This window comes from Loxodonta africana, chromosome 22, assembly GCF_030014295.1.
Source record: "Loxodonta africana isolate mLoxAfr1 chromosome 22, mLoxAfr1.hap2, whole genome shotgun sequence".
Classification (NCBI taxonomy): domain Eukaryota; kingdom Metazoa; phylum Chordata; class Mammalia; order Proboscidea; family Elephantidae; genus Loxodonta; species Loxodonta africana.
In genome coordinates this window covers 61,199,071-61,225,921 of record NC_087363.1, presented here as the reverse complement: position 1 = coordinate 61,225,921, position 26,851 = coordinate 61,199,071, and the positions used below count along the sequence as shown (strand labels likewise).

At 37.7% G+C, this 26,851-nt stretch overlaps 1 protein-coding gene across 2 annotated transcripts; it reads right to left on the bottom strand.

Moving 5' to 3' along the window:
- Positions 1 to 14: 14 nt before the first annotated feature.
- Positions 15 to 25,413, bottom strand: UBA3 (ubiquitin like modifier activating enzyme 3). 2 transcript variants are annotated; one of them, XM_003409796.4, is made up of 18 exons: positions 25,364 to 25,409; positions 25,134 to 25,175; positions 23,433 to 23,553; positions 22,020 to 22,100; positions 17,806 to 17,888; positions 14,978 to 15,058; positions 8,637 to 8,680; positions 8,244 to 8,308; positions 7,821 to 7,976; positions 6,895 to 6,997; positions 6,623 to 6,736; positions 2,626 to 2,679; positions 2,043 to 2,079; positions 1,875 to 1,956; positions 1,463 to 1,563; positions 1,286 to 1,349; positions 1,140 to 1,194; positions 15 to 819 (listed from the first exon to the last, which is right to left on the bottom strand). In XM_003409796.4, the coding sequence occupies exons 1-18, from the start codon at positions 25,381 to 25,383 to the stop codon at positions 731 to 733; spliced, it is 1,392 nt and encodes a 463-aa protein (XP_003409844.1). In that variant the 5' UTR covers positions 25,384 to 25,409; the 3' UTR covers positions 15 to 730. The 2 variants fall into 2 exon arrangements, with proteins under 2 accessions (XP_003409844.1, XP_023403806.1); XM_023548038.2 differs by lacking the exon at positions 25,134 to 25,175 and having other exon boundaries at positions 25,364 to 25,413.
- Positions 25,414 to 26,851: the final 1,438 nt, after the last annotated feature.

The following is a 26,851-nucleotide window of genomic DNA, read 5'->3' as shown; positions in this document are numbered from 1 at the left end:
TATAATTTTACAAATTTCAGTGAAAAAAGTAGACAATATGTCATTTTATTAATAAATAGTGCAAAAGCATCAGTGATAACTGCTTAAACATTAAATTCTTTTAAATATCTTGGCTTTCGTATTGTGCATATTGGCCTCAATGGCACTATAGATAAATACATGAAAATATCCCCATTTCCATGCACAGGTACTCAGCTAGTACACCATTTACAAGTTATTACGGACAAGATAACCCTTTATAATAATTTATATTCATTCGGACAGCCACAGTTAAATGAATATTAAATCAAGCAAGAAATATCCTATGTTCAATATGCTCTGAATGTCAAATAGGTGGTAATGTTGAACGTTATTTCAAACTTAATTTCTTTATTTTCTCTAACGGGGCATGTTTTGTCTACGTGGGTGCTCAACTGAAAGCTGAGGAATGCGATCTTTGACCGTAACAAACAAAATTCAGTCACAAGCAGGTGTTCCCTCTCCTCTAAGAGCAGCCATGTATTTGCACATCATCTCTCTATCCCGCACCGTTTCTCATATTGTTCATGAAAATGCAGGTACCAACCCCCAAATTCTGTCTTCAAGGGAAAGTCATGACGTTTAAAAAAGAGCAGTTCATTATATAAAAAAAAAGTCAAATTCCACCAACACTAAAATGACATGAAATTTCCTAGCATCCACAAAGGATAATATTTGCATGACTTTTCTATTATGTGCAGGTTTATTTTCCTTAAGAAGTAAAATGAAGTTTAAATAGTACAGTCTGTGGTGTGGTGACATCAGCAACTGCCAGTTCTTGCCCATCAATGAGTCCCAGTTCTACAAATGGAAAAAGTATAATTAACCCAAGCGAAAGTCTCAACAAAAAGAATACACACATACACACCACAGAGTTTAGATAAACATAAAAATCCAGTGGGTCTTTAGTCAACGTGATGTATTTGATTTCTTAGAGATTCAAAAGAGCAACTAAATGCTATTATTGTGTCTAAATATGTAAGTAATTATGATCATATCATCATTTAAAGGCATTAGTAAGGGCAAAGCATCTAGAAGGAGCATGTATTACTTTCACTCCCGCCTCACCCCCACCCCCCAAAAAGAAGAAAACTACTGGTAAATACATTTATTTAAAATACCTTTCAATGTCTTGGAGAGATTTGGCCTTGTTCGTTCTTCAATAGAGGTCACTGACTAGAAAACAAAATTATTTTTAAGCAGGTTAAAGTGAAATTAAGCTTTTCATCTGATTTCCTGGAAAAAAATAAAAATTCAACATTATCACCTGTAAGTAAAGTGTTCTATTTTTTCCCTCTAATGTGGCTGTGATTGCTGGAGATTTCATTTGCCTAAATATAATGAGAAAGAAGTATCAAGAATCATTTTTTTTTTATTCTAGTTTTTAAAGTATTAAGATCACAAAAATGGTTTTTTCAATGTAACCAAACTCCAGAACACTTACAGAGAAGCACTATTGGTTAAATAATCCAAAACCTCCTGCAGTTTAGCCGATGGAGAAAACTGGATGTTTTGAGGAAGCTGGCTACAAGCCGGGCAGTTTTCCTACATGTGTGAAACACAACACATCACAATGGCACATGCACCAGTAGTAATCTCTTGGAAGATTATGAAACTCAAATTGTTTTATAATCACACGTATTTCCTATGAACAGTTTCTTATGCTTGAAGATCTGTTTTCATACTAGACTATTTTTCCTAAATCATTTTGCTACATAGTTATTTTATTTTCATGCTATATTCCAAAAGATACATAGTAAGTAGTTCAGGTTCTTAGGGTGTGGGCAATTTCCAACCAGTACTTAATATTTAAACATCAAAGTACGCATGATCAAAATTTGTTCATTAGTACTAACCTTTCTCTCTGCTTCAAATGTGTATGTGTACAGCCCATCCACGTCATTGAATACCAAGTAATTATTAAGGGGAATGTATGCACTGCAACGAAAAAATGTTCAACTTTATATAACTGAGTCAGTTCAAAACGTGGATTCCCAAACAGTATTAAAAATGAAATCCATTACCTTGTTGCTATTTTAAAAACCTCAGTGGCACACACAGCTGAAGAGAGGAGAAAACAAAAGTACTTTAACTCAATGAGGGTTACATACTTAAAATCAGCAGTTGTAAACTAACTTATCAATTAGAACAGGAAAATGTGAACTATCTTCAAAAACAACATTTGTTTATCTACCCTCATGGCTCTTATTAAAATATGTATATGTTTGTACATGTATACATTTAAAAACCTGAGGAACTAACAGACTTTATATTTTGTATAATCAACTGATCTAGTAATATTACATGTTTTTCTTCCATTTCATCAGATTACTGAGGAATTCGCTACACTGACTAAAAAAAAAGGCACTGAAGTAGTCCCTGCTGCGAAGTGCCATACCCATGGCATAATTTAAGACAAAAAATATACAAGGTCCAATAGCTTGTTCAACTTAATTATACCAACCACCCAAGAAGATATCAAATCACTAAAACAACAGTCTTCTGAGATAAAGCAGCTGCAGAAAAGCCAAATTAGTGTCAAGAAACAGAACTGAAAACAAAAGGAAAAAAATAAATAAAATTAAGTGCCGGTCCTTTCTTCCTCACCTGCAATAACTGCATTTGTGGATGCTACTGCAGGAATGATTCGTTTTACAACCCCTGGAAAACATTAATTAAAATACGGTCATTTCTTTAAAAAAATAATAGGTATTTTAACATACCCTATTGCCGTTGAGTCAATTCCAACTCGCGGTGACCCTACAGGACAGAGTAGGACACCACGTAGGGACGCCAAGGCTATAATCGTTACGGAGGCAGGTTGCCACAGCTTCCTCCACAGAGCAGCTGGTGGGTTTGAACCCGACCTTTTGGTTGGCAGCCAAGCTCTTAGCCACCGTGCTACCAGGGCTCCTATTTTAACACAGATGATATAATTATTAAATATCATTATCATAATCTTGATTTTTTTCAGGTTTTCAAGTCAGAAAGCAAACAAGTTTAACCATGAAACAGTCTTCTCTCACAGTCCCATCATTTTGTAGCATGTTCAGAATCTTAAGGAAGAGAAGCAAAGAAAAGTAAACTCTCTCAACTGACTTTTATATAAAGGTGAAACAATACCATAATAATAATAGTGAACAATTAGGGTGTTGTATTCCAGGCACAGTGTGGAAATTAAAAAAGATATTACTTATTACCTTGAGTTTAAAGACAAGGAAAATGAGATTAAAAGAAGTTGAGTAACTTACCCAGTTATATGGCTAGTAAATTTTGGGATGGTATTTGAACCCAGGTATGTCCCAAAGTACATATTCTTAACCGTACATTATACTATACTATACTCAGTAGGGAAACCCTGGCGGCTTAGTGGCTGAGTGCTATGGCTGCTAACCAAAGGGACTGCAGTTCGAATCCGCCAGGTGCTCCTTGGAAACTCTACTGGGCAGTTCTACTCTGTCCTATAGGGTCGCTGAGTTGCAACTAACTCTATGGCCAACAAACTTTTTTTTTTTTGAGTTTTATACTCAGTAAAGTTTGAGTAAAGTATGCAGAAAACAAAATAATATTTTCTGCCACTCAATTCTCAAAAATTTTCAAAAAAATGAAAACCTGCCCCTTATCGCCTTTGTTTTACTCTACAACCTGGACCACGCAGAATGTGAAACAGTTCTCTGATTCTACCCCACTTGTTTCACACCGATATTCACATATTAGGGATGAATAAAACCTCATGTTAAACAATTTTTTAAGTACAAAATAAATATTTTCATTTTATAACTATGTTTAAATTATTCATTTTAGAAGACAAAAACTTCAGAGAAAAGTAGCTACATTATCTTGGAGTGTGTGAGGGAGCACTGGAAGATGTGTTCCCAACACTGCAGGTAGGCAGGTTGCAAACACTTCAGCAAAAAGGCAGATAATCTCAGAAAACACCAAAGAAGATGGTTAAGAAGGTTGGGAAGTTTTTTTACAAAGTTGATTCTGACCATATGATTATGTGTAGTCTCAGAAAAGAGGAAACAGAGCGGAGCTATTCATGATGGCTAACTGGAAGCTAGAACCAGATATGCAAAATGTCCCGAAAGGAAGAAAAGGTAGTCACAAACAGTGAGTGTTAGAGACATCACCCAATCACAGCACTGCCAAAGTGATAAAGACCACTCCTCCCTCCAAAGCTGGACCGGACAGGAAAGGAGACTTCTTAGTATACTGAGAACAAAGAAAATGATCACAAAGAGGAGAGGGCCACTTCACTTCTAATTTGGCTTCTGTACTCCCTCCCTGTCAAGGCCTTTGATCACCAGGCTGAAAAGTACACACCAAGCCCTAATAAAGGTTATGGAGAAGGAATAAGGTTATGGAGAAGGAATGAGACTACATATTGAAAAGAGTTCACAGTTCCTGATGAGGACAAACTGAATTCATCTGTCAATCCAAACAACTGGCAAAGTCTACTATATGCTAAACACTGTTCTACAAATGCGTGAGGAAAGTATCTGCTCTTATAGAGCTTTCATCCTGGTTGGGGAGAAAATCCACAAGTTCGCAGGAAAATTTTAGATACTGAAGAAAATTTTAGAGTGATGATTGTGGGCGGCGGTACATTAGACAGGGTGGTCAGGAAAGGCCATCTTGGGGAGATGACATTAAACAGAAATCTAAACTATGAAAAAAAGCCACCTTGCAATCATTTGAGGAGGGGAGGAGGAGAGTATCTTTACAGACCAAACAGCAAGGGAAAGGCCCCAGGGCAGGAATACCTTAGAGTGTATATGTGAAATATTCTTTGCATAGAAAACTAAAGCTACTTTAGCACTGGAGGAACTGTAAATGCGAAAAGAAAAAAAGAGGTTAACTAGTGAATGGCTGAGAAGTCATTTTAGACTGGATGATCAGGAAAACTGTTTAAGCTGATAGCTGCGAGATAAGAGCCAGTCTTCAGGAGGTCAGAGGAAAGAACATTCTAGGCATAGGGACCGGCAGGTGCTAAAGCTCCAAGATGGGGATAAACTCAGTGTCTCCAAGGAACACAAAACAGGTCAGTATGGGGAGCAACAAGGAGTGTGTATGAGTGGAATTTCCAGTGACATCACTAAAACATCAGTAAATACGAGGAAAGAACCACAGAAGAGAAACAGCAGGTTTTCAAAAAGAAAACAAAGCTCTTTCTGATGAATTTGGTAATGACTTTGGGCAAAATTCTAGAAAGGATGAATATGATCACTTGGACTAGGAAGCAGTGATCACCACTACTAGTGGACATTATCATGGCTGTTCACTCAGACAAGTCATGCTGGACTAGCCTCATTTAGTAACTGTCACTAGTTGGCAACTCAAGGAATGTGAAAGATAGTCTATCTAGGCTTCAGTTGAGCACCTGCAAAGGCCTTTCATAACAACACAGAAGAAAAAAAAAATGAAGTACTCAAGAAGGTCATCTGATAAACAGAATATGATAAACCTAAAAGGGCCCACAGAGGTATGATTCAGATGTCTATTGTCAGATAGTTCAGTTTTGTTACATATTTTAATCAAGTATTTAGAAAAGAGATAAAGGATTTGATTATCAAATCAACAGGTGAAATTAAATGGGAAAGAACAGAAGATAAACTGCCAAGTATAAAACATACGTGTATATATATGTATAAAACATATATAAAAATATATAAATAAAGAACAGCATCTTGAGTTTAAGAAGAAATTTGTAAGGACCTATACCAGAGTATAAAAAACAAACAACAAACTGCCAAATCTGTAATGGGGAGATGTGGCTTAGCAACTGTGTATGTGGAGAAAACTTCCAGATTCTTTGTTTCAAAGAACCAAACATGTATCATCAACGTACACAAACAAAAATCCCTGCTCTTCTTTAAGACTGCATCAATCATTAGAAGTCTATCATCCAGAATAAGACCAACCCTAGAATGCTGCAGTCTAGCCTGGATAATATAAAAAATAAAAACTAGTGCCATCGAGTCGTTTCCGACTCTTGGCGACCACAAGGGTTTCCAAGGATAATATAGCCAAGAGAAATAGGAATAACTGGAATTACCTATAATAATGGTTAGAGAAAAACAACAGGATAGGGACTTAAAACCATGCAGTGTGACAAAGGATTAATGGAACTAAGGGAAGTTCAAAGTCCTCAGTATGTTATGGACTATTACTTGAAAGGGGAATTAGCTATTACATAGCACTCAGGCCAAATTAAAGATGGAGGTCTCTGCTCAATATATACAATAATTGTCTAACACTCTATCCAAAAGTGAATAGATTGCCTTAAGAGGTAATAAAATTCCTCTTCAGTGAAAAATAAAGTAGATGGTTTGACTTGGATGACTTGGGGCCTATTTCAAACCTGAGTAAATAAGATTCAATGATTTTATAAAATTTCTCCTAGCTAACTAGTACGGATTCTGCTAAACTCAGTTCCCTCCTACTTTGGGGCACCTGCAAACTATATTTCCATGCTACGGTTACTAAGCTTCAAATGCATGGTACTATCTAAAGTCACTTATCAATTCTCCCCCCAAAGTATACCCACCCCTTAAAAAACAATACTCTGAAGATCTTAATTCATGGCAACTCCCTCACTTACCCTGAGTGAGTCTGTACGTAACACCCCTAATGTTATACTGTGACGCTCTCTCCAGGGATTTCTGGAAAATCCACTGAATATGATCAGGGTCATCTCCATCTAGTGGAACCCCTTCTGTTTAAAAAAAAAAAAAAAGAAAGAAAAACAACGAGAGGGAGGCAGGAATATATATGTAATAATGAAGTAATTTGTTTTTTTAATGTAATTATTCAAATGAATAACAATGACAAATACATATTTTATGTAACTATAGATTAAATTCGGTTTATTACCTCCAAAAGGCTGCTCCTTAGGCCACTGCAATACTCTTACATACTCAATACAGTGTTCTGGTAGCCTGGGCATAGACGCAATGGTGCACATGGGAAAATTAACCTGAAACCACACCATCTGCCTTGTCAGTAACTCTAAATGATACATCATTTTAAAATGCAGCTTCTATTTATTATCTAGTTGGTTAACAGTTTCTTTTAATCCAACTTAGCCTTCCACTTATATATAAAAAAACATTTTATATTACTAGTCACACGTGTAAGATTAATCTGCAGCATCCATATGAATTTACAAGGTACACACATTTAAGCGTTATTAGACCATGAAAACAAAACTGAACAGCAGATTCTTAAAAATGAGCACGGTATTATGTTTACCTAAATTTGAATCCGAAGGTATAAAAACAAAATCAGTTAAATCAATTCCAAGTAAATACTCATAAAATTGTTTATATTTGTAACTCGAAATTTCAACTATCCTTTAAGTGGGTATGTAGATCACAGAGCCCCATCTTTGGTAAGATCCCTCTCATACCTGGTATCTTTATTTCCCGGAAACAAGTAAGGGAAATAAAAGAAGGTAGATTATAGCTCTATTCCAACATGGCTTTACAATTCCCCTTAGCCCTACTCCCAAATAAAAACTTAATATAAATGAATTCTGAAAACAGAATAGTATCTGAATTATGATATTTAGTTCTTATCTTTCCCCAAATAGGGCAGAATTTCATATTTTATCTTCTTCTTACCATGACATTAAAAATACAGTTATACCTAGCTGAAATCCTAATTAAAAATCCTAAGTACTGATTAGACTTAACAATTCAAGCCTAATTCTATTCTGGTTCTAAACAAACAAAAAAAAAAAACCCATTGCCAACAAGTTGATTCTGACTCATAACCAATGCAGGACCTTCCCTGATTACCTGAGGTGGATAGAGTTCCAGTGTGCACTCAATACAAGCAGTCATTCCAGGCAGAATCACTCTGGCATTTCCTTTAAAACCTTCAGTCCCCCCATCTATCAAAGGGACAATGGAGCTTGGATCTAATACACCATCTTCATAATTTAGAAGAGATATCTATGAAAATGATATAAAGGGTTTAAAAGGATAAGATTTCAAAGAAGCATGCTCTCAATAATTCTACACGTAGATCTTGCCACTGAGGACTAATTATCAAAATCAAAGGATTATGATATTATCAACTTATGTCCTCACTGAAAATCAACGACTGGCAATAAATTCAAAGTTAACTCTAATTTCTAAAAAACATGACATGCAATTCTAACTTTCAGTGGGTCAAGAGTAATAGCAACAACTTCAAAGAAACATAACAAGAGTCTTTACCAGCATGCCGTTTATCCATCTTCTGGCAATGATGGAGTCCAGTCCACACACAATAATATGAAATTCTATGACAAAAAAAAAAAAAAATTTTGTAGACTAAAGAAAAAATACAGTTGCATAAAATAATTTATACTTTCTAAGGGTCAGGACAAAAACTCACTTTTTATTAAAATACACACACATACACAGTTCCCAGAAAATGCACCTAACCCTAAGAATTAAAACAGCACATTCTCTTTTCCGTCAGTCAGCAACCTAACTGGAAAGCCAACACTGAAAGAGATGAAAGCAACTGAAGAAACAGCCTGGAATAGCTAACAATCTGTGGTAAAAACCTATAACTAAAAATTAGCAAGAATTTAGTGGGAATTTCATTTCAAAAGGGCAACTTACGTCGATAGAAAGTGTCATTAAAATCTTGAATCTTGTTGAAATGTCTGAATGCAAGTAAAGGAACTAAGCTGTTGAAGATTTTAATTTCTAAAATGAATTTAACAATTCCATAAGGAGCTATAAACGTACACTTAAAACAAGTAACGTCATCAATAGTCAAAGCGGTGGAATTCACAGAATGTGAGAAAATTAGCACAAGCCTACTTCCTGATAAAACCCCTTTCCTAACTTTCCTTCTATCCCAACCACTTGTGTAGTTTCCTACCCCTGAGCCCCTGTATCATTACATTTATGTCTCTTTTAGGAGATACACGCTCCGCTTTGCTTTAGTCACTTTTATATAAAGTCATTAAGTCCTGCAAAGGCAAAATGTCTCTTCAACCATCAGTGCTAAGCAGATATGCAATAAACATTTGTTTAATGAAGGAAACAAACACATTACGGTTCCTATTTAGCTAAGTGATTTGAAAAGTTACTGCAAAGCTAATTTTTAAAAAATACGGATGATTTCAATAGCCTTTTTCGTTGTTAATGATCTGTTGTTGTTTGGAGGATGGGTATGAATTCTTCCTTCCTTATCCTTCTCAGCTTCAAAGTCTCTCTTTACTGGACCAAACCCTGACAGCAATTTTCATGTGCCTGGAGGCTGCATAAGGGAGCTCCAAGTAAAAACTGGCTGAAAGCGCAAGGCAGTCATCATTGTTAGGTGCTGTCCAGTGATTCCAGCTCTCAGTGGCCCTACAGGATATAGCAGAACTCCCCCATACTAAATTGTAATCTTTAAGGGAGCAGATAGGTCTTTCTTCCCACGGAGTGGCTGGTGGGATCGAACTGCTGACCTTTAGGTTAGCAGCCAAACGCTTAACCCTTGTGCCACCAGGACTCCTGAAGCAACCATAGCACTTATTGTTGTAACAAAACAAAATTATAAAAACATTTTCTTCAACATTTTTAATGGAAGTTACACTGCTTCTGTAAAATTCTGATAAGCAGTCTGTTATATCTTTTTAAAAAAGCAAAGTGGAGAAAAGGGGACCAATATATTACATGCTTGCCCTGATTTTTAAATGTCTAGAAATAAAACTGTGAAATATAAATTCGTATGCCACAACTAGAACCCATTGCGTCAAGTTGATTCTGACTCAAGGAAACCCTACAGGAACAGTAAGGTCAAGAAAACAACCACATAACTTTGGTGAAGAGTAAGACGATACACAATACTGGGGAAGCCAGCACAACTTGTACAAGGCAAGGTCATGGAAGCTCCATAGATACATCCAAACTTCCCAAGGGGCCAAATGCTAGGCTCGGGATTGTGGGGACCATGGTCTCAGAGAATATCTAGCTCGATTGGCATAACATAGTTAATAAAGAAAATGTTCTACATTCTACTGTGGTGAGTAGCATCTGGGGTCTTAAAAGCCTGTGAGTGGCCATCTACGATACTTCACCAGTCTCACCCTTTCGGGAACAAGGAAGAATGAAGAAAACCAAAGATACAAGGGAAAGATTAGTCCAAAGGACTAATGGACCACACCTACCATGGCGTCCACCAGACTGAGTCGAGTACAAATAGATGGTGCCTGGCTATAACCACTGACTGCTCTGACAGGGATAACAATAGAGGGTTCCGGACAGAGCTGGAGAAAAATGTAGAACAAAATTCTAACTCAAAAGACCAGACTTCCTGGCCTGACAGAGACTGTAGAAACTGAGAGTATTGTTCCCGGACACCCTATCAGCTTAGTAATGAAGTCACTCCTCAGGTTCACCCTTCAGCCAAAGATCGTGCAGGCTCAAAAAGCAAAACTAGACTAAAGGGGCACACCAGCCCTGGAGCAAGGACTGGAGGGCAGGAGGGGACAGGAAACCTGGTAATTGGGAACCTAAGGTTGAAAAGGGAGAGTGTTGACATGTTGTGGGGCTGTTAACCAGTGTCATAAAAAAAAAAAAAAACATGTGTACTGTTTAACGAGAAACCGGTTTGTTCTGTAAACCTTCATCTAAAGTACAATAAATAAGAACCACAGCCAAGTATTAGACGAAAGGCGGGGGGAGTGAGGGGCGGAGAATGAGGAATCAAACCAAAAATCCCATCTTCCAGATTTCTATAAAACAGTGAATCTAAATATACAGACAGATCATGAATACTCATTTTTTTTCTCCCTGTAGAGGTATTTGCTTTTTCTTTTTTTTTTTAATTTTTATTCTGAAATAATTATTGATTCATAGGAAGTTACAAAGATAGTACAGCGAGGTCCTATGTACCCTTTACGCAGTTTCCCCCAATGGTTACACCCTATATAATTGTAGTATAATATCAAAACCAGGAATTGGACATTGGTACAGTGTGTGTACAGTTCTACGTCGTTTAAACATGTGTAGCCACCACCAAGATATAGAGCTATCATCACCACAAAGGCTTTCCTGCTGTTCCTTTATATTCACTCCCCCATCCCTACCCCCTACCAATCATTGTTCACCAGCTCTCTAACTGTATCATGTCTACAAATGTATATAAATTGAAAATACACTATGTGACCTTTTGAGATTGGCATTTTCACTTGGCATAATGCCCTTGAGATTCATCCAAGTTGTGGTTATTTTGTTAGTTTTCATTACTGAGTAGTATTCCATCGTATGGATATGTACCACCCTTTAACAACGCATTGAGGGACATTTCAGTTGTTTGCAGTTTTTGGCTATTATAAACAAAGGTGCTACGAACAAGTATGTACAGGTTTTTGTGCAGACTTCTCATTTCTCTGGGATAAATGACCAGGAGCACAATTCAAGGATTATATTAAGCACATGTTTTGTCTTTTAAGAAACTGCCAAACTATCTCCCAGAGTGGTTATACCTTTTTTACATTCCTAGCACCAATGTATGAGTGACCTGGTATTCCCATATCCTCACCAGCATTTGATATTGTTACTATTTTTTTATTTTAGGTATTCTAAAAGATTTGTGGCAGTTTCTTAATTTGCATTTCTGTAATGGCTAGTAATGTTTAACATTTTTTCATGTGCTTTCTTTTTTTTGCATCCCCTTTGGTGAAATATCTCTTCGTGTCTTTTGCCATTTTTTTTAATGGATTTTTTTTTTATTGCTGAGTTTTGAAATGTCTTTACATATTCTAAGTGAATCCTTTGTCAGATATATGATTTACACATATTTTTTGCCAGCCTATAGCTTATCTTTTTAACCTTAAGTGGCTCTTTCACAGAGCAAAATTTTTAATTTTGATGACGTCCAAATTTATCAACTTTCTTTTATGCATCACGCTTTTGACGTGGTCTAAGGACTCTGTACATAGACTAAGAGGCAGTCATTCGAACACAATAAGGGAATACTGTGTGGCTTAAAATCAGGAAAGGTGTCCATCAGGGTTGTATCCTCTCACCATACTTATTCAGTCTGTATGCTGAGCAAATAATCCGAGAAGCTGGACTACATGAAGAACGAGGCATCAGGATTGGAGGAAGACTCATTAACAAGCTGCAATAAGCAGATGACACAACCTTGCTTACTGAAAGCAAATAAGACTTGAAGCACTTACTGATGAAGATCAAAGACCACAGCCTTCAGTATGGATTACGCCTCAGCATAAGGAAAACTAAAATCCTCACAACTGGACCAATAAGTGACACCACGATAGAGAAAAAATTGAAGTTGTCAAGGATTTCACTTCATCTGGATCTACAATCAATGCCCATGGAAGCAGCAATCGAGAAATCAAACGACTTGCTGCATTGGGAGTATCTGTCGCAAAAGACCTCTTTCAAATGTTCAAAAGCAAAGATGTCACTTTGAGGACTAAGGCATGCCCAATCCGAGCCATGGTATTTTCAATTCCTCACATGCATGCGAAAGCTGGACAATGAATAAGGAAGACCAAAGAAGAACTGATGCCTTTAAAGTATGGTGCTGGCGAAGAATACTGAATATACCATGAACTGCCGGAAGAACCACCAAGTCTTTCTTAGAAGAGGTATAGCCAGAGTGTTCCTTAAGAAGCAAGGATGGCAAGTCTTCATCTCATGTCCTTTGTACGTTCTATCACGAGGCACCAATCCCTGGAAGAGGACGTCCTGCTTGGTAAAGTGGAGGGTCAGCAAAAAAGATGAACCTCAATGAGATGGACTGACACAGCGGCTGCAACAGCGGGCTCAAACACAGCAACATCTATGATGGCCAGGATCAGGCAGTGTTACGTTCCATTGTTCATCGGGCCGCTAAGAGTCGGAACTGACTGGACAGCACCTAACAAAGACTCTTTACAAAGTCATAAAAATATATATATATATATATTTTCAGGTACCGAAAATTTCCTGTTACCTTCTAAAAGTTTCATAGTTTTACGTTTTATATTTAAAACTATGGTTCATTTTGAGTTAATTTTGTATACGGTGTGAGTCACGTTGAGGTTCATTTTTTGCCCTATGGATATCCCATTGCTCCAACAACGTTTTTTTGAAGTGACTGCCCTTCCTCCATAAACCCTGGTAGTGTAGTGGTTAAGTGCTATGGCTGCTAACCAAAAGGTCAGCAGTTCGAATCTGCCAGGCGCTTCTTGGAAACCCTATGGGGCAGTTCTACTCTGCCCTATAGGGTTGCTATGAGTTGGACTCAACTCGATGGCAGTGGGTTTGGTTTTGGTCCTTCCTCCACTGACGTGCCTTTGCACTGTCTCAGTTATCTAGTATTGCCATGACAGAAATACCACAAGTGGATGACTTTAACAATGAGAAGTTTATTCTCTCAGTCTAGGAGGCAAGAAGTCCGAACTCAGGGTGCCAGCTCCAGGGGACAGGTTTCTGTCTCTGTCAGCTCTGGGGGGAGGTCTTTGTCATTAATCTTCCCCAGTCAAGAGCTTCTCAGCACAGGGACCCTGGGTCCAAAGGACACACTATTCTCCCAGCTCTTGTTTCTTGGTGGTATGAGGTCCCCATGTCTCTCTCCTGACTTCTTTTATATCTTGAAAGAGATTGACTTAAAACACAACCTACTCTTGTAGATTTAGTCCTGCCTCATTAACATAACTACCTCTAACCCCACCTCATTAACATCACAGAGATAGGATTTACAACACACAGGAAAATCACATCAGCTGACAAAACGGTGGACAATCACACAACACTGGGAATCAAGGCCTAGCCAAGTTGAGACACATTTTGGGGGTACACGATTCAATCCATAACATGCAATTCTGTCAAAAATTGGCCATATTTGTGTTGGGGATATTTCTGGATTCAGCATTCTGTCCCATTTATCTGTGTCTATTCCTCTGCCAATACTACACAATCTTGATTAACCATATAATAAGTCTTGAAATTGGTTAGAATGATTCCTCCTACTTTGGTCTTCTTTTTCAGAACTGTTCTAGGTAGTCCTTTGCCTTTCCATAGAAATTTTTTTCCATATAAATTTTAGAATCTTGTCTATATAAAAGATCTTGTTGGGATTTAGACAGGAATTGTGTCAAACCTGTATAGGTATTTAAGAAGTGACATCTTTACTATGTTCAAGCTTTCCAATCCATGAACATGGAGTATCTCTTCAGTTACTTATATCTTCTTTAATTCTCTTCATCAGCATTTTGTAATTTTAAGCATACAAATCCTGTACGTGTTTTGTTAGATTTACACTTAAGGATTTCTTTTTTGTGTCTGTTTTAGTGATTGTAAATGACACTGTATTCTTGTCATTGTAATTCTGGTATCTAGAAGTTCATTGATAGTTCACAGAAATACAATTAATTTTGTTGTCTTGCATCCTGTAGCTTTGCTGAACTCATTAGTTCTAGGAGTTTTTTTGTAGATTCCTTGGGATTTTTACATAGAAATCTCATCTCCTGGATTTCTATAAAATACCAAAAGTTCCCCAGATTTAAAAATGTGTGAGTAATACTCTTTTTTTAAAAGCATATTTCTTACAAAAAATTTACTCTGACATACATTTCATTTTGATAAATGATACATCGACTGTCTAGTCTGTCTGCTACTGTAGGGGAACTTGAAGATCAATTGGATCCAGCCTAGGAACTTACAGTTTAGTAGAGGAGATTTATAATTGATACCGAAATTAAGGGCAATAATTCAAAATAAAAGTAGACAATGGCATAGGCTAAATACGCTTAATTTCAAAATCAGGGCAAAAAAAAAATATTTATATAGGCATAAGGAAAAGACTGCAAGGATATAGAGCAAAATGTTATCAGCAGTTCTCTCAGTAGTAGAAATTTTTTATCTATATTTTCTACTAATCACCTATTTTATAAAAAATAAAAAATTTTAAAAGTTTTTTAAAAAATTAAGCAACTTTTCTGTCCAAAGGATACGGAACTACATTGCAATTAGGAATTCTGTCATTTAGAAATTCTGCAGCAACTTCGGCTTTAGGTCTTCCAACATCTTTAGGCCTACAAGAAAAATTATATTTAAATTGTCATTCATATTATAGATCTACATGATCCAGATAATTTACTTTCAAGCATAAAAATAAATCTACAGTGAGTTTATTCACAGGATGTTTAGAAGGAATAGTTTTACCTCAGTCTATTTTCATATCGGTAATAAATTTTGATGAATAATTATTCAGTCAACCCTGAATATTCACCCTTGCTGATGTTTCAAATTAACAACATCAACATGATAAAGTCTAATTAAGTATTCCTTAACTGAAAATATGAACGGTGTTCCCTCTTTTTCCTCAAATAAAGCATAGCAAATGACAGCATTCCTCCTAGCCACTTCTCACCGTGGCATATCCCCGAGTAAAAAACCACCCCAATTCAAAGTAAACGTAAAAGATCTTCTGGGCACTTTATACAGACACATGCGTTTCCTATCGCCCTCACTAAAGCTCAGCACATCAAGGTGTTACTACGCAGATCTTGGTTGGAATACACATGAGGTTCGTTCTGGGAACGCAAGAATCTTCATTTATCCCTTTCTTCCCATATGCGCTGATTCCCAAAAACCCCAGTACCATCGAGTCGATTCCGACTCATAGCGACCTTATAGGGCAGAGTAGAAACTGCCCTGTAGATTAAACACTACATTCTGTGTCCCTGGAGAAGCCCCAACAACTATGTTTTTCAAGAAAGAATAATCCCAAGGACATTATCTAAAGTGGTAAATGTTACAATATTTTCAAAAAGCTAAAAAATATAAGGCCTCAAAAGATCATTCCAAGATAAAAACCACAGATGTGACGACATGAACTTCTTCTCCCAATCTCTGTACAAAGAGTATTTTCTTTACTAATATTTTCCTTACTGTCGTCACAGAAATAAATCACTCCTTCATGTATCCATAGCTAACGGTTCATCACCACTTTTCGCCACGTTTTTGTTACACGCGTATCTTTCACACCCACTGGGACTGTGAACACCTGAAGGTCACCATATTCTCATTCTCTTTGTATTCCTTCATATCTAGCACAAGTAAACACTTTAAAAATAAATGAAAATAACAAATCAAATGCGCTTACTAGAAATTATATTTTATTTAAAACTAGAGTTTCAAAGAAAAAGACTTTAAGAGTTTAATTCTGTTTTTCTCCAATAAACCAAGGTGATCTTTTGATTCAAAACTTTTATCTTAATAGAGTTTTATTCTGACTTTGTCTTAATTTACAATAAGGCCCTGCTATAAGTCAGGGAACTTGATTTCTAATATGGCATTCACCTTCTCTGGGCACAGAGAGCTCTAGGTATTAAAAGGGAAAGAGTGGAAGGCTTCCAAGATTCTTTTAAATTTTAGATTGTACGTGCTCTCACAGTAGATTCCAAACACAAGAACTCCTGGATGGTTTCTACGGTGTGTTTAGCTAACTCACCATTCCAGTATTGGGGGATCAGAGACCTTTCCGCCCAAAACTGTTAACTTGAATCAAATGGCCTTTCCCACATTATCATCTTTGTGGTGCACATTGCCGAATTACTTGATCTTATAAACAAGAACCTACACTTAATGTTGTTCTGAAGATTAAATGGAGTAATATAGGTAAAAGGCTCCAAAAGTGCCTGGTAAACCATAAGCAGTCAATAGAAGTTACCTATTATTATAATCAACACTAAGTTAGCTACAAACTCAGCTCAGTTAAAGGGCATGGCCTATTATCAATAACCAATTAATTCGGTGATCTCTTTTATGGAGTATTCATGCACTAAAAATTTGTCAGACCCAAAAGGGCCCACAAACTTTTCTATAAAGAAGAGAAATTACTAGTTTTAATAAAATACAAAAATAAAACTTAAACATGAAGTTCACTCTGCACTTGCAGTTCTTCATTAACGTGATTTAATTTAACCCATCCTTCCACAAAAATAAAAGCAGAGGTTTTGTCTATCCAAAAATGTAATGCTATCTTTTCCTTTTCTGCTAGCCCAACTATATCCTGCATACCCAGGATGATTTGAGTACTTTTATCAGTACCCTAGTCACCAGAGAAAGAAAAAAATTTCATCTCTCTCTCCATATCTATATCCTTTGACTAAAATACACCCTTATCTAAGCCACTTAAAACTAAATGCTATGTGCTAGAATTCCCTAATGAGTCTTTCCTCAGATCCACATTTATAATTTACTTCTAGTTTTTTAAGTCATTTCTACCAAACCAGCCCTAGATGCTATCTGTATTTCACACATTGCTAAGATAAATATCCCTGTTTGTTCCATTTCAACTGGTCCTGAGTTTTTTCTCCTTAACTCTCCATTTTCTTTCTTCTTCTATAAAAAGCCCAAATTCTTTCATAACTTCATTGCCCCACAGTCATCATTCTAATCTACCCGCTAAGGTATCTCACTAGGGCCTGATCTTTCAGCTAATGTTCTCTTCTGAAATCAACAGGAGGAAAAGAGCTCACTTGGTGTCTTCAGGCCATAATCACCCTGATAATATCCCAAATTCACATACGCCTTTGGAGGAGATTTCTTAAAAAAAAAAAAAAAAAAAAAATTTGCTTATAAAACTACATTTCTCAGAATGCCCAAAATTGTCTTGTAAAATTTAACCTTAAAATAGGGAATGGGATGGTTATTTTTGTTTTTGTTTTCAATAAAATCAGTATTATCTTAATAACTTGAGAAAATTATTAAACTGCAATGTACTTAAGTTCAAATGATAATCAGAATTAAAATAAACTAAGATATTGACACTTACCTAAACAAAAACTGCCTATTTAGATTGGAAACATCTATAGTGTCCATGTCTATTACATGAATCTGTCTAAAACCAGATAATGCCTGTGGAAACAAAAACAATCTAATTAAAGACAGGTTTCCTTATATTTGAGCATTTAAGATTTGTTTTCAATGTAGTACTAAAACTACAAATTCTCAGTAACAAATTCTACATCATCTTATTCAACAGTTTCAAATAATCTTACAAGGTATATAAAATTCAGGGTTCTTATAATGGTTAAAAAATGTATAAAATTCCATTTAAATAGTCTAAAACCAAATAGAGAACAACCCAAAGTTTCTACAGATTAAAGTTGTTTTATAATTCCATAAACGGATTTGTAAAGTTAATTGTTTACTGCTGATGATGGTTACTTTAACTGTACTTGCTTTTTTTTTTTTTTTCAGAATATAGTTAAACAGCAACTCCTACAAGCTTTGGCTTAGTTTCCATAACACTAAGCATCAATTCAGAAATAGTAACTATTAGGAGATATAAATATTTATAAATATAGACACACACATGTACACCGCACAGGTAAAAGGAATGTCTCAAAAGTATGGAGTCAAGAGCAAGGAATACAAACAGCTATGGAAAAGCAATGAAATGCTGGGTCTCAATGATAATGTCAAGCATTCTAACAGTATGACCACGGCTAAAATTTACCACTCAGACAGAAGCAAACGACTTGACAATATAGACTCAAAAATAAGCCTCAAAAATTAATTATGGTTTTTTGGTCTTTGGTCAATTTGTCTGTTTGGTTACTTAAGTGATCAAATTTAGTCACTTGTCAGTAATCTCCCCATTTTTCTGTCACCCCTCCCCCACAGGAAGAGATTCCCCAAAGAGTTGTTCATACTTGCTTTCTCAAATTTCTCTCTAGAGCCTACTCCAAACAAGTTTTCACCCCACGACTCTACCACAACTGCCCCTATGGAGGTCACCAATGACCTCCATCTTCCTAAATCCAATGACCAATTCTCGGTCTATCTGACTTTACCCTTCTGAGGTATTTGGCAGGTGGATCACTTCCTCCTCCTCAAAAGTTTCTTCACTCAATCATCACGTTCATGAGAATTTTAACACTTTCTTTTTTTTTTGGTTTCTAATTCACCACACTCAGGAGTTTTCTTCCTATTTTACTGGCCAAAACTTAAAGTGGCCCTGTGCAACTTTAGTCCTCTACCTCTGTTTTCTACTCTTAAGGGCTCTTAGTGATCTCAGATGATCTTGTAACACAAAGCACCATCCAATGGGCACCTCAAACTTAACAGTTTCCAAAACCAAACTCCTGATCATCTTCCTTCACCACCTCCGCCACCTCCACCAAACCTGTTCTTTTCCCACAGTCCTCCTCATTTCAGTAAACAACTCCATCCCACCAACTGTTCAGAGCAAAAACCTTGCTGTGTCATCCTTGACTGCTCTCTTTCTCTCATATTCCACAACCAATCCATTAGCAAATCCTATTGACTCCATCTTCAAAATATATCCATAATCTGCCTGCTTCTCAAAACCTCCAATGCTATCATCCTGTTCCAAGTCACTATTATCTCTTGCCAAAAGCCTTCTAACTGGTCTCCCTGCTTCCTCCCTTGATCTTCCTTTAGTCCATTCTCAATACATCAGCCACAATGATACAGGTTATAAGTCAGATCATGTTACCCATCTGCTTAAATCCTTCCAATGACTTCCTGAATCAGAGTGAAGGCCAGTGTTATCAGAGCAGCCTTCAAAGCCCTTTGTGGCCACCTCCCATGCACCCCACCCCCATCTCCCATGACTTCTCTGACATCCTTGCCAAAAATCCTCCCCTCACCCTGGCTATCCTCAAACATATCAAGCATGCTCACAGCTTTTGCACCTGCTGTTCCCTCTACCTAGATTGTTCTTCCTCCAGATATCTGTATGGCTCACTTGCCTCTTTGTTAAAATATCACCTTTTTGTAAACCATTTCCTCCTCCCTTCCCACCAGGCTACCTATCCTCCACCCTTCCTTTCTCTACATCATTTATTACCATCTGACATATATTTTACTTGTCTTTTTTTCCTTTCTCTAAAATACAAGCTCCACAAGCACAGACACCTGTCTATACTGTTCAAGGCTGTATCTTTAGCATCTAAAATGTTGTCTGGCATACTGGGAAGAGAAGGAGGAAGCTAAATAACATTTGTTCAATCAATATTTATGCCACATTCTTTTTTTTTTTTTTTGGAAATCCTGGTGGCGTAGTGGTTAAGTGCTACAGCTGCTAACCAAGATGTTGGCAGTTCAAATCCACCAGGCGCTCCCTTGGAAACTCTATGGGGCAGTTCTACTCTGTCCCATAGAGTGACTATGAGTCAGAATTGACTTGATGGCAGCAGGTTTATTCTTTTTTTTTTTAGAATGAGCCTTTGGAACTTACAATCAATAAACAAACTAACCCATGTACATTTCTTGTGAGCAAAGTAACAACTGGTAAAATCAAAAGCTCGTTTCCTTCTTTTGTAAAAAAGATCATAATGCAATAAATAAATAAAAGGGCCACTCCGGAAGCTGCTTGATGACTAATACCCAGGTCTAACCTATAATAATTTTACATTTCAAATTAGTATATATCACATCTGCAAATAACAACTTCAAAGTGGAAATAACTAAACATTAGGCAATGTGTGCATATATATAGCGCCTATCAAAAACCAACGTCCACAAACCCTTCCCCTCCAGGACTCTCCAGACACAAAGAGTATTTATGTCTGAGAAGGCAGTCATTTTGGCACCCCATCACAGAGTATATCAAACATATGTTATTTGTTTTATATGAGACTTGTCTCCCCAGTAAAACTTCAAATCCACTGAGGACATCAACTGTGATGACCTACAATCTTCACAGAATGCAGCACAGGCACTAAGCACAGTGGCACTTAAGTTTTTGCATTTTCCCTAGGAGTGATATCCTCGTTTCCTAGGAAAATTAATGTGGCTGCACTTACATTTACACTCTAGCCCCTTGGGTGACTTTTACGCCCTTCATCTGGCTGGTACCTGCCTCATTTCCACTTTTCTACACACCGCTGAGAAGCCTGGCAAACAAACAGCTCTAAACCAATTCACCTTCCTATTTTTTTTAAATCAACTAATAAAAACTTGTAAAAGCTATTTTGTGGTTATCACAACTCAATAAAACCAATTAATCACATCACAAATTACAGATTTTGAACCAGTATATGGAATGAGCTTTACTAAACAGTACCCTTCTTAAAATGATATGAATTAGATATAAATTCAGAAGGGAAGGGAAGGGAAGAGAAAGGAGGAAAGAGAGGGAAGGGAGGAAGACAAGGGGAGAGAAAGGGAGGGAGAGAAGTAAGGAGAGAGGGACAGAGTGGGGAACGGAGGAGTTTAGCTTTCCCAAACTTACGGGTCAACTACCATAACATCAACAAAAATTAGTTAGATTTTATCATGTGTACCGGATGGTTGTATAATACAGTGAAAAAGAACACGTGGCTAAGAATTGATGACCTGGGTTAGACTCCAAGTAAATTACTATAATCCAGAAAAAATTGGACAAATCATTAAATATCCCTGCAGCACCTCCCTCTATATAAAATGGGACAACGCCCTACCTACCTAACTGGGTTATTTTGAGAAACAAAAGACATAATAAATTTTTCTAAAACTACATGCTAAAATATGAATTACCAGTTTTCTTATCTTCTTGGCTGAAATTAATGAGCACTTTGCAAGAAGCAGAAACCCTGGTGGTGTAGTGGTTAAGTGCTATGGCTGCTAACCAAAGGCTCAGCAGTTCAAATCCGCCAGGTGCTCCTTGGAAACTCTATGGGGCAGTTCTACTCTGTCCTATAGGGTCGCTATGAGTCGGAATTGACTAGACAGCACTAGGTTTTTTGGGGGGTTTTTGCAAGAAGCACAAAATTTGTTTCGTAAAAAGCAGACAAGAAAATGGAAGTAAGAATTCTGCCAATGACATTACGGTTGAGAAGTTCAGAGTTTAAAATATTCCAAAGTTACATCATCTCAATGACTTTCTGGAACTTGACCTGCTAAACTTAATTAACAAAGGCTCAGGTGAAAAGGTTAACAATTAATCACAATAAAGAAATTCCCTAGTATTACAGAAGAAAGGTTTCATTTCATCATCAGAAAGGAGAAAAATACATATTTTATATATATATATATTACCAGATTTTTCAGGAGCTCACATCCTAAGCCGCCAGCTCCAATGACTAGAACTTTACATGTATCTAACAAAAACTGGAGAGACTGTAAAGAATGGAAAGGCATATTAAAATCTGGGTAATAAAAACCATGAGTACCATCAATAAAGCAACAGCCATAAAACAGTTTCCAATGTTTCCATGAAAAATGCTACTAAGAATAAAAAGGAGATGGCACACTTAAATAAATATTTTAAATTTATGAACTATGTAAAACCAGAACTTCTAAAACCCTAAGGATTTCAGTTTCAATTTTAATGTTTTTAACTGACTTTCATTATATAAAATTAAAAGGCTATTTCTACGTTCTCTAACAAGAAAAACTGCCCCTAATTTAGTTGTCTTTTTTTAATTTTTGAAAAAGGGTGAAAAGCATCAAATTCAGTTATTTAACTGACTCCCTCAAGTTTTAAAATGTTAAAGAGATCAAGCACTGCACAAGGTGTTTAAAAGTTTCTTAAAAAAAGTAAGAACAATAAAAGCTGCTACTGAATACAGTGAGTAAAACTTATAAAGCATGAGATGACAGGAAGAAAAAAATAGATAAAATTCTTAGGAAAATTGTGTATCAGCTGAAATACAACCTGAAAAAATCATTTACCAGAAGTTACTTACTTATCAGGTAAAAATATTTTCAGAAGCACAAGAAAATATGGTAGGTTATTTAAAGAATAGCAGCATCAATACTGAATTAATAGAGAATAGGGTTAAAGGAGAGAAAAGTTATTTAAATGAGACACTAGGCCAAATCTAAGAGCTGGTACTTTGGAGCACAATATTTACACTTCAAAAATTATGTCTCTTTATACACACAAAAGGACATCAAGGCTTATTATAAAGAATTTTTTTTTTTTACCTTGTAATAAAAAACAGGATGCATTTAACTGAGCATTTGCTTTGTCAAGATACTATCAGTCCAAAATTCTATGCCTCTATCATACAGCATTCACAACATTTTTTAACGTGCAATTAATTATACTAAAGGTTACATAAAGATGGTCATTCCAACTAAATTTCAAAATTTAAACAAGTACATCTCACTTCCTGTCAAAATTAATCTCTCATAGCAGGGTTACAAAAGGTGCAGAAGGGGAGTATCTCAGCAGTTATTTAAACTGGAATTTTAAATGAAGTATAGCTTAAACGTTAAATTCAAACTCATTTTCTACTTATACTGCATGAGACATATAAGAATAATGACTCAAATGTTAGCAATTCAAACAAATCAGTTGAAAATACCCAATTTAGTATTTCAAGATAATTTCTCAATACATCTTTATTAGTATTTTTATTATAAGAGCAAATTAAAAAGGAAGCATTTTATTATTTTTGAAACACAAAACTATTAGAGGAGTTATTTAAAATAAACGTTTCTCACTTCAGTGCTCGGTTCGAAATCAGGGTGTGTGAAGGGTCCAGATCGCTCGAGGAACTTCTTTACATGGTTCCAGCGACCTTCCCAGTCTCCAGTGTCCCCACACCCACCATCAACAGCCATTCTGCACAGAACACAGTAAATTTCAGCTGCAGAGATCAGTATGAAAAAGCCACACCTACACCTATTATGGTCTCCCCAAATAAAAAGGTAACACCAGACCTGCTCAAATAAAAAGGAAATAATTCAATGTGATTATGTTTATGCTTTCATTTAAAGTTAATAATTACACGTTGCTTCCATTTTATTTCATACGTTTGGTGAACTAAATCACTGTACATGTCTCTGGGTTCCTAAGGCAACGCAAGATCAAACTTGGGATATTGGTTGATCAGTGACCAATGGACTTCTCCACATTTGGTATTTATAAAAGGTCACTGTAAACTTCCCCAAACTGTTGCTTCAACAGGCTTAAATGGAGGAATAGCAATTACAAGGAAAAAAAACACTGCTATACTTTCAAAATTGTGATACTTCAAATCTAATACAACTAATATGCCCGTTCCATGTCTGAAAGGTGTGATTAAAGAGATCATTTTTGATGAGAGGAACTTTCACATATTTTCCTCGGAAAGAAGTCTAGGTTTCAATTTTCAAAAAGGATTTCTCAACACTGTGAGGTTGTTTCTGTTACCAGTAAACACACACACAAAAATTTTAGGTTACCAATACCAGGCTTTATCACCTAGAAACCTTTTAGTAGGTACGACCAAGGTGGGACTCCTGGACCAAAACACATGTGCTCTCTATTCGGTGCAAGATTCCATGTTTGGCTTTCACTACTTTTAATTTTCAAATTTCCTATAACCCTACAATTTTCACCTTCAAATATATTTGGCACATCTTCTTATGCTCCTTTTAAAAAAAAAAAGGACCAAGAAGCTGTCTCGTGGTAAAAACCATGGGTTTTGATGTCACAGTTGGGATCGGTTTCACAACTAATAGCACTGTGACCTTGGGCAGATTTAACATCCATGGACTTCATGGGTAGATTGTAGCTGCTCCTTAAGGTCATTATCGGGATAGAGATAATGCACATAGACGACTTAGTACACCACATCACTGCAAGGGTATTTTTCCCTTCGCAGGTAGGGACGGGGGTTGTTCCATGGCGTTGGCTAGGTTGGGAAACGCTTTATTTAAATCTGTTGCACCTGCACATAACTCAGCATCAGATAAGAAATAGGGTGTGTGTGTTAAAAAGGGACAATAAGCTGCTTGGGGTTAACACCCTCCTTTTGGTTTTGCAAAAATAATTGAAGTGTCTGGTGCAATATCTGATATACAAAGTTCTCACAAAAAGTTTGTGACTGGTAAACAATGTTTATGAAAGGCCCCCGAACGGCTCTGCGTCTACTTCGTGTGTGTGTGCACACCGGCCTCCCTTGTCACGGGGTCGCGGCTCTGACAATCTGGGATGGAGGGAAGGAGCTTCAGGGCAGGCACCCGGCGGCCCCGAGGACCCGCAGAGACCGGGAGCCCGGCCCCGGGGCTGCGGGCCGGGGGTCGGGGGTGAGGCCGCGCGGCCCGCGCTCCGGGTGCCCCCCTCCCAGCCCCCCGGGCCCGCTGCGGCTGGTCCCCTAGTCCTGGGGTGGAGGAGGCGGGGGTCCCCAAAGAGGACCCCGGCCTCCCGGCAGCACTAACTTCTCAGCCAGCAGCTCCTCTATTCTCCTTCTTTTCTTCTCCCTAAAAGAAAGAGAGAATAAAAGAAGGGTCAGCATCACGCTACACACTGGGCGCCGCGAGCGGATGGGGGGCGAGGGGACGGGGCGGGCGGAGGGGGGGGGACCCCCGGTGGCGGCAGTGGCCGCCCACCGCCGAGCTCTCTCACAACCCAGCCCGGCCCGGCACGCCTGCAGAGCCCCGGTACTTACGGCTCCTCGCCATCCGCCATATTGTTCTCCGCCTCTTCCCATGAGCCCTCACGGCGGGCGGGGCCGACGGGGCGGGGCCGACGGGGAGGGGCGGGGCCGACGGGGCGGGGCGGGGCTGGTGGAGCTGACTGCACCGGGGCTTCCAAGGGCTTTAAAGTGTTTTCTGTCATTATAATCTTGATTAACGACACCTAATTAATTACTCTTAAGCAGTATATAATGTTGCCATGCTGCCTGAAAATACAGACACAATACATCGTATGCTTATACAATTTATGTAAAATGTATATTGTTGTTTGTGGCCATAGAGTGGACTCCCACTCGAGGCGTCTACAGATACGCTGAGTAGAACTGCCCTATAGGGTTTCCAGGGTGTGGCCTTTCAGAACCAGATCCTCGGGCCTGCCTCCAGAGGCCCCTCTGGGTGGGTTCAACTCCCAACCTATCCATTGGTAGTCTAGCCCCACCAGGGCTCCCTCTTAGGCCACCCAGGGACTCTAAAAATATTGGTATATTCTATGAAAAAAATTCTGGGAGAACCAAATCAATATACCAGCGGTTTCCTCTGAGGCATAGTGTCAGAAGCATTTCCAGGTTACTTTGAGGATGGTTCCAACATCTTTACCTAAAGGTACTCACTTTAAAAAATGTATCTAAATCAGTTTTTAGGGGTGAGGTAAAGATAATATTTTCTTTGTGGAAATCAGTGTTAATATTTCAGTGTCACACCATTCTGTCAGAAAAGCAATTCGATGGAAATGGAAATAACTTGGAAAAAAGTATTTTTTCTAGTAATAAAAGTATATATTTACTATGAACCGCCTTAGCTCCCCCCCACCCCCACCCCGTTGCTGTCGTGTAGATTCCAACTCATAGCCAACCTAAAGGACAGAATAGAACTGCCCCATAGGGTTTGTGAAGAGCAGCTGGTGGATTCCAACTGCCGACCTTGGGGTAGCAGCCATAGCTCTAAACCACTGTGCCACCAGTGTTCCCTATTTACAACAGACAAGTACAAAGAAAAATCACAAAAAGAATAATTTAGAACACCCATAATCCCATCCCTAAAGACTAATGATGATAAAATTTTGGACTACTTTCCTAATAAGTCAGACACACATTTACCCGTGTATCTGAATGGCTGGTTAGAAAAAAATAATCATGTACAAAATATGTATATTCTTCACAGTGGGACAAAACTGAAATTTAGAGTTAGGAAGAACAATTCAAATCTTTACTCCCCTTTTATTAACTGAGACCTCGGGAGCTTCTGTTTCTTTGTCTGTAAACTGGGGATATCAATATTCATCTTGCAAGACTGAGGACTAAATGAAACGCACACATCGAAATATAGTCCTGATCCGTCACATCACCAAGGAACCCTGGTGTCGGCAGTTCGAATCCACCCAGTGGCTCCGTGGGAGAAAGACCTGGTGATCTGATTCTGTAAAGATTACAACCAAGAAAACCCTATGGGACAGTTTTACT